At 47.7% G+C, this 13,236-nt stretch overlaps 1 protein-coding gene across 2 annotated transcripts in view; it reads right to left on the reverse strand.

Annotated features, from left to right (window-relative positions):
- Window positions 1-207: 207 nt before the first annotated feature.
- ppm1f (protein phosphatase, Mg2+/Mn2+ dependent, 1F) overlaps window positions 208-13,236 on the reverse strand; it is a 151,564-nt gene continuing 138,535 nt past the window's right edge. Inside the window, exons 7-9 of one of the 2 annotated variants that reach the window (XM_034169650.1) lie at window positions 9,301-9,394; window positions 3,733-4,101; window positions 208-2,215 (exon numbers count right to left, since the gene is read on the reverse strand). In XM_034169650.1, the coding sequence (XP_034025541.1) occupies window positions 3,773-4,101; window positions 9,301-9,394 (423 nt within the window). In that variant the 3' untranslated portion in view covers window positions 208-2,215; window positions 3,733-3,772. Of the gene's footprint in view, window positions 2,216-2,419; window positions 4,102-9,300; window positions 9,395-13,236 lie in introns of those variants that run through there. The other variant, XM_034169649.1, reaches the window with a different exon arrangement.

Below are 13,236 nucleotides of genomic sequence, written 5' to 3' on the forward strand. Positions count from 1 at the left end.
GCTTAGTGGTTAGCAAGAAGGTCATGGGTTCGATTCCCACCTGTGTCCTTTCTGTGTGGAGTTTGCACCTTCTCCCCCTGTCTGTGTGGGTTTCCTCCGGGTGCTCCGGCTTCCTCCCACATCCAAAGACACGCAGGTTTGGTGGACTGGAAACATTAAATTGTTCATAGGTGTGAATGTGTTTGTTTGTATGTGTCCCTGTGACAGACTGGCGTCCTGTCCAGAGTGAACCCACCTCACGCCCTATGACTGCTGGTATAGGCTCCAGCCTCCCGTGACCCTTAATTGGAGTAAGTGGTTGAAGATGTGTGAGTGAGTGAGTCAAGGCCCGGTTACACGGCACACAACAATTCCTGAACGAAGGGAAAAGTAGAATCACAAATCGTCGAGAAAAGGTAGATGATTTGTGATTTTGACTTTTCCTATCACCAAATAACCTGTGAGTTAAGAACGCAAAAGGGACAAAAGAGGAACAAAATGAAACTGAAGCTATCGATCTTGACACTTTAAACGAAACACGCCTGGAACAACTGCTGGAGCAGATTGTGTCTGCATCTCTGTGTTCTAGGACTCGGCGCTGGGATGGAGCTCAGCTGCGCGTGATCTGACCTCTCTCTTTGCACGTCGGTGGATCCACCTGCTTCGGTTCCTCGTCCAGAACAAAAGAGGGATCATCTCCATCATCAGAATCCTGTCTGGTTCAGACTCTGATGACACGATGCACGCTCCATCTTGCTCCAGTTAAAAAAAACAAACAAAAAACTTAAGCGCTTGCTCAACATCCAGAAGATGTCTAATTTTTACAAAAAAACCAAAAAAAAAAAAAACAACACACGAAAGCTCCTGTAAGCTGCCACCTGGTTTTCACAAACCGATGTGCAGTTTGGTCTGAAAGATCAGAGCAGATGACAAATTATTATTACATTGTGTCGCCCGTCATCTCCATGGAAATGAAGCAGATTGCGCTGCTGCAACGCCCCCTGCTGTGAAAAAATACGCACTTACTCAAAAGTTTTGACCTGTCAGACGCTGAAAGGGCCAGCAGGCTCTTCTGTCTGCACAGGCTAGAGAACAGTAAGCCCTTCAGAATTCCTGGACAGAATGCTGCAGCTCTGGCCAGACTTTTTGTGCAGCAACTCTCTCCTCATGTGTGCACAGTGCTGGAACCACACCACAATCATGGGCCGCCGTGCGCTAGCGGAGAGGCGGACAAATTCTTCCTGGGTGGCCAGCACCACAGCATGACCGCGGCAGCATTTGCCACATCACATGCAGCGGCAGAATCCCCACACCACACACCAGCACCGCCGTGGAGGAGCTGCACAAAAGCACTCAAAAACCGGCTTTTGTACTGTGTGAAAACATTCAGCTGGTTGAACAAAGTCAAATTAAACGCTAACATTACAAAAACGAAGCAAACGATAAAAAACCGCCCAGAACAGCAGCAAAACGAAATATGAATTATGTTTTCGGTAGCATTCGTCCATCATTGACTGATGGGTCAAAATGCATAGACCATTGCCATCTACTGGATGGCAGTGTGAATAACGCCCACCCAAATATCAAATGGCTGTTGAGCTGAATCACACTATTAAACAGTTTTGCAAATGCCTTTTATTTCTTTTTTTAACAAATGAAAAAAAAAACCGACATTTTACAAATACACATTTATTTGTAAAAACTACCACACGTTACAGTAACGTGTGGTGGCTTTTACGTATAATAAATCAACCAATCAGTGATGAGCAGAGGCTCATTTTGGGTTTGTGATAGTCTTGGCGGTGCTTAAACTCAAAACCGGCTTGTCAGTAGCTGAGAGTGTACCAGAGACAATCCTGAAAGTTAGCGGTTAGCGGTTAATGTTAGCGACCCGACTCCGGATAAAGCGGAAGAAAATGGATGGATGGATGGATGCATATTCAGGCAGAGGCGTGGCCAGGGAAGAGTTTTGTGCGTGTGTTAAATTCCACATTCAGTGTGATGTACAAACCAAACGTGTGTGGATTCATGCCGACTCACACTTTGATATATCTGAATATTATTTGTGCTTATGCCAGATTCAGGGTTTTGGTGAACACCAACTTTTAGTAGAAAGTCAATGTGTCTTTGTACATGAGGGTGAGAGTCCATCTTTACTGGTGGAATTTAAGTAACATGAGTTCAGTCTGAGAGAAGGTTCTGTGGAAGCAGGAAGTGGCTGAAGAACATGAGTCAGGACTGGGTGAGAGTCCATCTCCACCTGTGAACTTGAAGCCCCTTTCACACCAGGCTTGTGTACAGTTGCGTTGTGATGCGTATGGAGTACACTAGTAATTGCTTTGGTGATATCTTTGTGTAGACTGTTATATGATTGCGTGTGGTTGCATTCCGAGTCTTTAGGTTGCTTACTGCCACGTATGTAGCTGTCGCCACTATTTTTCTCTTTGTCTCTTTTTCTGTCCACTTTTTTTTTTTTTTGACATTGTGGAAATGCACTTCATTCTCAAAATGGTACATGCACAGCACTCATGTTTTCAGACGGACAGCAGGAGACAAGCTGCTGTGTTGTTGCACACAGGGAGGACCTTGCGTGCAGAGGGAGAAGTTTGGCTCTATGACAAGACAGACTGACACGCAGATGGATTTGATACATTGAAAAAAGTCAGAATACATTATTTCCAGGAGTTGTGCCACAATTGTGAGAGAACTTAAGAAGGTGAAAGTGCGTGGCTCTGCAGCTGGCAACTGCGCGCACATTCCGTGCATGAGGAGTGAAAGGTGGACATGTCCTCTCACTGGCGATCGGTCCATGAGCAGGAGATACTGGACTTTAACTTGCCACAATCTTGAGAGAACTGGAGAAGGTGAAAGAAAGCTGTGCACTGCAGCGCAATGGCGCGCACCATCCGTGCACGAGAAGTGGACGTGGAAATGTCCTCTCACTGGAAATTGGTCCGTGAGCAGGAGTTAATGGATGTTAACCTGCCGCAATCTTGAGAGAACTGGAGGAGGCGAAAGCAAAGCTGAACTGCATCTGGCAGTCGCATGCGCGATCCCTCCATGAGAAGTGAATGTGGACATGTCCTCTCACTGACCATCTGTCCATGAGGAGTGGACGTGGACATGTCCTCTGAATGTGGAAGCCTCTTCTTTTGTGGTTTTGAAGCTTCACTGCCACCAGAGCCCAGTGGGATGAATAAAATCTTTCACTCCAGGTTTGTACTGACAAAGGATTTGTCGCCCTGGTGTGTAGAATTGCGGAGGCTTGTTGTACAGTAACCGCTGTGTAGATTTACAAACAGTTGCAGTGTGTTGTGTAGACTTGCTTAAAAACTGCGTACTGTCTGTGACCAGCACTCTATGCCGAAAAAATGAAACATGTTTAATTAACAAATCAAACCTGTTTGAATTTTTTGCATCCTCCTCGCGCAAGGTTGGGTAGGATTACTTTGAAATGTAATCCAAAAGTAATCAGATTACAAGTAATCCAAATGTATGTACATACATACATGTAATCCACATGTATTCTTTCAAAGTAATCCTACCCAACCTTGTCCTCGCGTAGCCCTCAGCATACTGTTACATAGGGGAGCAAAAACTCGGCGTAGAGCTGCATGAACTGGGTGTAGAGCTGCTTAACCCGGCGAAGTCAGTATGCCGCAATACACAACTTTACGTTGGCCCCAGTGAGAAAGAGGGTTTAAGTAATATGAGTTCAGTCAGAGAGAAGGTTGTGTGAAGACCATGAGTCAGGCAGTAGTTTGGCACCATTGTGAGGACAGCAGTTGTCCCCTCACTGCTGAGCTGCGCTGACGTCTGCAGCCAGCAGCTCCTCGGGTGGGCGCAGGAACACAAGCATTACAGTAATATTATCAGTGGAACCCGCAGCCTTGGCATGAGCAACCAAGTGATGAGCAGCACTCAGCTCCAGTGGACCATCTGCTCCTCCCTCAGAGCCACCAGGCTGCTGGAGCGCCTCCAGGACCAGATGCGGGACCTCAGAAGGATTGACTGCATCAAAAAAACCATCGCAGGCCAGCAGTACGTAGTCTTCATCCCCGCAGAGCTGAGTGGTGGAGCAATCAGCATCTCCAGACACATAGGGCTTCTGGTCAAAGTCACCTGCAGAACAAAAGAAAAAAGTGATCAGAAGCAGACAGAGCGTTCACGGTGCGACAAATAAAAATACAGAGAACGACATCCAGGAACAGGATGAGAAATACACAGAAATCCTTTAAACGTGGTTGTCCACAACAGACAGACAGAAAAAAACAGACACAGAGAGAGAGAGAGAGAGAGAGACAAAGACCCAGCGAGAGACAGACAGAGAGAAAGAGAGAGACAAAGACAGAGAGAAACACAGACACAGAAAGACAGACAGAGACAAAGAAACAGAGACATACACAGCCACAGAAAGACACACAGACAGAGACAAAGAAACAGAGACATACACAGACACAGAAAGACACAGAGAGAGACAAAGAAACAGAGACATACACAGACACAGAAAGACACAGAGAGAGACAAAGAAACAGAGACATACACAGACACAGAAAGACAAAGAGACATACACAGACACAGAAAGACACACAGACAGACAGACCCAGAGACATACACAGACACAGAAAGACACACAGACAGAGAAACAGACACAGAGAGAAACACAGACCCAGAGAGACACACAGACACAGAAAGACCCAGAGAGAGACAGACAGAGAGAAACAGAGACAAAGACAGAGAGAAACACAGACACAGAAAGACACAGACTCAGAGAGAAACAGACACAGAGAGAAACACAGACACAGAGAGACAGACACAAAGAGAAACACAGACACAGAGAGACACAGACACACAAAGAAACAGACACACAGACACAGAGAAACAGACACGGAGAGACACATGGACAGAAAGAAAACACAGAGAGAGACAGACACAGAAAGAAAACAGACACAGAGAGACACGCAGACAGAAAAAGACAGAGAAACAGACACAGAGAAACACACAGAAAAAGACAAACAGACACAGAGAGAAACACAGACACAGAAAAAGAGAGAGAAACACAGACACATACAGCCAGCCAGCCAGACACACAGTCAGACAGACAGACACATACAGCCAGCCAGACAGACACACAGAGTCAGACAGACAGACACATACAGCCAGCCAGCCAGACAGACAGCCAGACAGACAGACACACAGAGTCAGACAGACAGACAGACACATACAGCCAGACAGACAGACACATACAGCCAGCCAGACAGACACACAGAGTCAGACAGACAGACACATACAGCCAGCCAGACAGACACATACAGCCAGCCAGACACATACAGCCAGCCAGACACACACATACAGCCAGCCAGACAGACACATACAGCCAGCCAGACAGACACATACAGCCAGCCAGCCAGACACATACAGCCAGACAGACAGACACATACAGCCAGCCAGACAGACACATACAGCCAGACAGACAGACACATACAGCTAGCCAGACACACAGAGTCAGACAGCCAGACACATACAGCCAGCCAGACACATACAGCCAGCCAGACACAGAGTCAGACAGCCAGACACATACAGCCAGCCAGACACATACAGCCAGCCAGACACAGAGTCAGACAGCCAGACACATACAGCCAGACAGACACATACAGCCAGACAGACAGACACATACAGCCAGCCAGACACACAGAGTCAGACAGACAGACACATACAGCCAGCCAGACACATACAGCCAGCCAGACACACAGAGTCAGACAGCCAGACACATACAGCCAGCCAGACACATACAGCCAGACAGACACATACAGCCAGCCAGACACATACAGCCAGACAGACACATACAGCCAGCCAGCCAGACAGACACATACAGCCAGACAGACACATACAGCCAGCCAGACACACAGAGTCAGACAGCCAGACACATACAGCCAGCCAGACACATACAGCCAGACAGACACATACAGCCAGACAGACAGACACATACAGCCAGACAGAAACACAGAGTCAGACAGACACATACAGCCAGACAGACACACACATACAGCCATACAGAAACACAGAGTCAGACAGACAGACACATACAGCCAGACAGACACACACATACAGCCATACAGACACATACAGCCAGCCAGACACACAGAGTCAGACAGACAGACACATACAGCCAGACAGACACACACATACAGCCAGACAGACACATACAGCCAGCCAGACACACAGAGTCAGACAGACAGACACATACAGCCAGACAGACACACACATACAGCCAGCCAGACACACAGAGTCAGACAGACAGACACACACATACAGCCAGACAGACACATACAGCCAGCTAGACACACAGAGTCAGACAGACAGACACATACAGCCAGCCAGACACACAGAGTCAGACAGACAGACACACACATACAGCCAGACAGACACATACAGCCAGCTAGACACACAGAGTCAGACAGACAGACACATACAGCCAGCCAGACAGACACATACAGCCAGCCAGACACACACATACAGCCAGACAGACACACAGAGTCAGACAGACAGACACATACAGCCAGCCAGACAGACACATACAGCCAGCCAGACACATACAGCCAGCCAGACACACAGTCAGACAGACAGACACATACAGCCAGCCAGACACATACAGCCAGACAGACAGACACATACAGCCAGCCAGACACATACAGCCAGACAGACAGACACATACAGCCAGCCAGACACACACATACAGCCAGCCAGACACACAGAGCCAGACAGACAGACACATACAGCCAGCCAGCCAGACACACAGAGTCAGACAGACAGACACATACAGCCAGCCAGACAGACACATACAGCCAGACAGACAGACACATACAGCCAGCCAGACACACAGAGTCAGACAGACAGACACATACAGCCAGCCAGACACACAGAGTCAGACAGACAGACACATACAGCCAGACACACACATACAGCCAGCCAGACACACAGAGTCAGACAGACAGACACATACAGCCAGACAGCCAGACAGACACAGCGAGCCAGACAGACACATACACCCACACATACAGACAGACAGAGTCAGACAGACACATACAGCCAGCCAGACAGACAGAGTCAGACAGACAGACACATACAGCCAGCCAGACACATACAGACAGACACATACAGCCAGACAGACAGACACATACAGCCAGACATCCAGACACATACAGACAGACAGACACATAGGGCCATACAGACAGAAATACACATAGGGCCATACAGACAGACAGACACATAGGGCCATACAGACAGACAGACACATACAGCCAGACAGACAAGGGACAGACACACAGAGCCAGACAGCCAGCCACATACAGCCAGCCAGACAGACAGACACATAGGGCCATACAGACAGAAATACACATAGGGCCATACAGACAGACAGACACATAGGGCCATACAGACAGACAGACACATAGGGCCATACAGACAGACAGACACATAGGGTCATACAGACAGACAGACAGAGCCAGAAAGACAGACACATACACAGAGCCAGACACACAGAGCCAGACAGACAGACAGACACATACAGCCAGCCAGACACACAGAGGCAGACAGACACACAGAGCCAGACAGACAGACACAGACAGACAGACACACATACAGCCAGCCAGACACACAGACACAGAGCCAGACAGACAGTCAGACAGACAGACAGCCAGACAGAGCCAGACAGACAGAGCCAGACAGACAGACAGCCAGACAGAGCCAGACAGACAGACACACAGAGCCAGACAGACAGCCAGACAGAGCCAGACAGACAGCCAGACAGACAGCCAGACAGAGCCAGACAGACAGACACACAGAGCCAGACAGACAGCCAGACAGAGCCAGACAGACAGCCAGACAGACAGCCAGACAGAGCCAGACAGACACACAGAGCCAGACAGAGCCAGACAGACACACAGAGCCAGACAGACAAACAGCCACATAGAGCCAGACAGACAGACACACAGAGCCAAACAGAGAGACAAACAGCCACATAGAGCCAGACAGACACAGCCAGACAGAGCCAGACAGACAGCCAGACAGAGCCAGACAGACAGCCAGACAGAGCCAGACAGAGCCAGACAGACAGCCAGACAGAGCCAGACAGACAGCCAGACAGACAGCCAGACAGAGCCAGACAGACACACAGAGCCAGACAGACAGACACACAGAGCCAAACAGAGAGACAGACAGACACACAGAGCCAGACAGAGAGACAAACAGCCACATAGAGCCAGACAGACAGACAGACGCACAGACAGACAGACGCACAGACAGACAGACACATAGAGCCAGACAGACAGACACACAGAGCCAGCCAGACAGACACAGACAGACAGACGCACAGAGCCAGACAGACGCACAGACACAGACAGACAGACACACAGAGCCAGACAGACAGACGCACAGAGCCAGACAGACAGAGCCAGACAGACAGACGCACAGACACAGACAGACAGACGCACAGAGCCAGACAGACAGACGCACAGAGCCAGACAGACAGAGCCAGACAGACAGACGCACAGACACAGACAGACAGACGCACAGAGCCAGACAGACAGACGCACAGAGCCAGACAGACAGAGCCAGACAGACAGACGCACAGACACAGACAGACAGACGCACAGAGCCAGACAGACAGAGCCAGACAGACAGACGCACAGACACAGACAGACAGACGCACAGAGCCAGACAGACAGAGCCAGACAGACAGACGCACAGACACAGACAGACAGACGCACAGAGCCAGACAGACGCACAGACACAGACAGACAGACGCACAGACACAGACAGACGCACAGACACAGACAGACAGACGCACAGACACAGACAGACAGACGCATAGAGCCAGACAGACAGACACACAGAGCCAGACAGACAGACGCACAGACACAGACAGACAGACGCACAGAGCCAGACAGACAGACAGACGCACAGACACAGACAGACAGACGCATAGAGCCAGACAGACAGACAGACGCACAGACACAGACAGACAGACGCATAGAGCCAGACAGACAGACGCACAGACACAGACAGACAGACGCATAGAGCCAGACAGACAGACGCACAGACACAGACAGACAGACACATAGAGCCAGACAGACAGACACATAGAGACAGACAGAGAGAAACAAAAACACAAGGTCCTTGGGGAGGTGCGGCCATCAGCAGTCCAAGCACAGATTGTTTCATAGTAACATATCGGTTGATTAAGAACACAGACTTGCGTCCAAATGAATGTTCAAATATCAACCAAAGAGCCAAACTTTCAGATTTTTATGGCTGACTCACCGATCGCTCTGGATACAGCATACATGCCGTTTACACGCCAACAACCCATGAACGTGATGCAGCCACCAAGATCCTCAATCCTCTGCTTTTCATCCTGGACCATGGAGGACAAAAGAACAAAGGTTTTACTGCTGGGCGTGGTCATCCTGACATCTGCGGCCCGTATCATGAACATGAAGACACCACTGGCACTTTTTTACTGCACAGAACCAGCACTCCTCGGTTTGGTTCCAAGCGCGTCCTTTTCTACTACAAATAGTACCTCTTCAACGTGGGCGGGGTCAGCAGAGCAAACTGCAGTGACGTCATTTTATACGCGACACAAACATAAACAATGGTGGACTCCGTCTGTTTACTGCTCGGTGAGTTTTTAAGAGAAAGTTGCTGGCAGTGAGACAAAACACGCTTGAGAAGTACAGAAGACTTTGGGAATTCATACAACAATATGAAGACGAGAAGATACAAGCTGAAAAGAGACAAAGAGACAGAGCATGCTCATAAGTAATAACTGCAGGCTGTCGCTATTAACTATTAAAATTGTGACTGTCAAAATAAAGTGTTAATTTAAATTAATTACAGCACCTGTCAGGCCTTCAGTCAGACTTTGCTCCGTTTTGTTTTGACGTGAGTGACTTGGTCTGTGAATAAAGACGCATTTCTGAGAGCAATAAATGTGTTAGATGTCAATACTTTTTATACCAAAGTAACTTGCTTGTTAAAACTTAAAGTAACTAACTTGTTGTTAAAAGGTTTAGTCACTTCAGTGACGGCACCATTACATCAAGGAATTTTGAACAGACAGTAAAACTGGTTGTTAAATTCCTTGATGTAATGGTGCCGTCACTGAAGTGACTAAACCTTTTGTTTATGTTAAATACCATTTGGTGAAATCTCAGTTTAGACCTGATTATTCCAGCATCTGTGTAAAGATTCAGCCAGGTGCCGTGTGCAGTGTCTTCTGGAGTAGCAAATCCCAAATTAAAAATACTTAGAAATGAACCTTCATTGCACCAAAACATCAATGACAAAATGTTTTTTTTACTGTTGACTCAGCATGAAATGACAAATTATGATACAGTCACATGAGTCAAATTGTTTACTGCAACAAAAAAGAGCAAATACAAAAAAAAGCAACACAAACTATACAAAAGTTTCATGTGTCTGTAGTCTGGGTTGGGGGCGCAGGTCACAAGGTCGCCCAGCATGCCAAGATATGAGGTCTGTCCAAAAAGTAACGGACCTTTTTATTTTTTTCAAAAACTATATGGATTTGAATCATGTGCGTTTGCATCAGCCAAGCTTGAACCTTTGTGTGCATGCGTGAGTTTTTTCACGACTGTCGGTTGCGTCATTCGCCTGTGGGCAGGCTTTGAGTGAGCACTGGTCCAACCCGCTCGTCGGATTTCTTTTGTCTGGGAAATGGCGGAGCAACTGCCACTTTGCTCCATGAAATTTTTTTCAGAAACTGTTAGAGACAGCCAGTTGGAAACCATTCCAAAGATTCAGATGGATTTCGGTGAAGAATCTGTCGGCGTCACGCGGATTAAGGACTGTTAAAACCTTTTTAAAGACGGCCCACAGCGGTGGAGGGTGCGTGGCGCACTGAGTGGCCATCGACAGGCTGGAACGACCAGATCATTTCTAAACTGAACGCTGTGTTGATCCGGGACATCATGTGACTACCACAGAAATGACAAGAGAGCTGGACATAGCACTTTTGTGGCACATTCCACTGTTACAGGAGATTTTGTAATGAAAGACGTGCGGAGGATTTCGCACGTTGGCACGGAACTGCTCATGGCGCGCAAAAAAAAACAACAACAAAACACCGTGTTGGAAACCATTCAGAAGATTCAGACGACTTTCGATGGCTTTCAGTCGACTGAGTATCCGAGAAATTGTGTAACAGCTGGACATGCCCCAACATGTCCTGTAAGACCTCCAACACGGAGGTGTTTTTTTTGTTGCGCGCCATGAGCGGCTCCGTACCGACGTGCGAAATCCTCCGCGTTGCTGTGTGGTGCTGGACGTTGATACAGATGTTGAAGCTGGTGTTCGAACCCTCCTCACTTATGGAACTGGATTCTTCAACAAAAACACAAAATGGCGAAAAAAAAAAAAAAAAAATCACACATCACAGTAACGGCACTAAATGAGTCAGATGTACATGTTTGTTGTCTTGCTGACTTTAGGTGTTTTTCTGTCAGAAGTTAATACTTTAAAGTGGAGCACGGAGTTAGCGAGCTCGCTAGTTAGCAGTCAGGTAGCTCACTGTGTCTGCGTACATGAGACAACGATGTTACTTTAACAAAAGTTTAGACTCAATCTTAGTTTGTTAAAGTGTACTTCCCACCAATGGGATAAGTAACGTTAAACGGTGCTTTCAAGCAGACTACAGACACAAAAACACTTACCAGCCGTCGCTTCTAACAAAGCCGAGTCGAGGTCATCCTGCCTCCCGTTGCTCGCCGGTCGGTGTCCATATTTTTCAATTTATTTTCATTTATATATCGCCAAATCACAACATAGTTGCCTCAAGGTGCTTCACACAGTAAGGTCTAACCTTACTAATCCCCAGAGCAACAGTGGTAAGGAAAAACTCCCTCTGAGGAAGAAACCACAAGTAGACCAAACTCAAAGGGGTGACCCTCTGCTTGGGCCATGCTACAAAAACAGCATCCGTAAACAGTGTTCCTGTGGTCAAACCATTTCCAGCCCTTATGGTCCGACCTACTCCAGTCATTGTGGTCCTGAAATCACTTTTACGCTTTTTCAGCTGTTCTCTGAGTTGCTGTAATGTCCGGTGAGCCGGGTGCGGCCAAAGACTGGGAGATTTTCTCATTTCGGGTCACTTCATCCACCTCTCTGTATTCTCTCCTCCACAACCAAACACAGAAACGTTAGCAGCTCACCGTCACACACCACAGTGGGGTTTTGTGTGAGTAAAAAAAAAAAAAACTCGCCGTGAAATGAAACGCCGCTGTGACTATTTAAAAATGGCAGGTTTTGATTTTCGTCTCGGACGACGCGCTCATGACTCATCCAGTGACAACATTCTCTGACCAATCAGTGGCCAGCAGCCTGATGACGTCACATTTTAGTATCAGCTCGGCTCACTTGGAACCGCTCCTGAGCAGGTACCAAAAAAGCACCCGGTACCAGGTACTAACCCTAGTAGAAAAGCAAAGAAAAACAAGTACAGTTGAGTCGAGTAGTGCTACTTTTGTGAAGTAGAAAAGTGCCACATGACAGTTACGCCTGAGGGAGGAGGATCAGAGCGGCCTGTAACATCTGGAAACATTCAGTCTAAGGACTCTGTGTCCTTTAATGTACGACTGCAGGAGCAGCAAAAGCGCGTCATGTCTGTAGTAACACACAGGTACAAGGGCCGTGCATCGGGTCCAAGCAGCCACTGACCACTTGGATTCACTGTGGTACTTGGGTCCCAGTATAAGACCAGAAAGGACAGAGACCGTCCAAACATGTAACAATGGCATAATAAGAACCTGAACCCTGAACCAATCTTCCTCAATTGGAAACTCAAGAATCAACATTCCTACAGGAAGTCCTCAGCTCATCAAGAGCCACACGTGGATCCTCGGGATCCAACGTGCTGAGGACTTCCTGTAGGAATGTTGATTCTTGAGTTTCCAAATGAGGAAGATCAGAGCACCACTGGGATCTGAACCCTCAACCTCTTGCATGACCAACTGAGCCACTGAGGAAGCCAGGGCCTATAAATTTCTGAGAAGACTCAATTCTGAGGTTTTTGGATCATGTAGAAACAAGAAGATTTCATCCTGGAGATTCGAGACTTGGGATTTGCTGACTGGAGAAACATAAAATCCGAGAGGACGTCTGGTGATTGAGAGCTACAGTTCGATATAATTTTTTCCATCTGATTCATATCAGGGGTTCTGGACTGAAAACTGAGCA

The sequence above is a fragment of the Thalassophryne amazonica genome, chromosome 5 (genome assembly GCF_902500255.1).
Source record: "Thalassophryne amazonica chromosome 5, fThaAma1.1, whole genome shotgun sequence".
NCBI lineage: Eukaryota > Metazoa > Chordata > Actinopteri > Batrachoidiformes > Batrachoididae > Thalassophryne > Thalassophryne amazonica.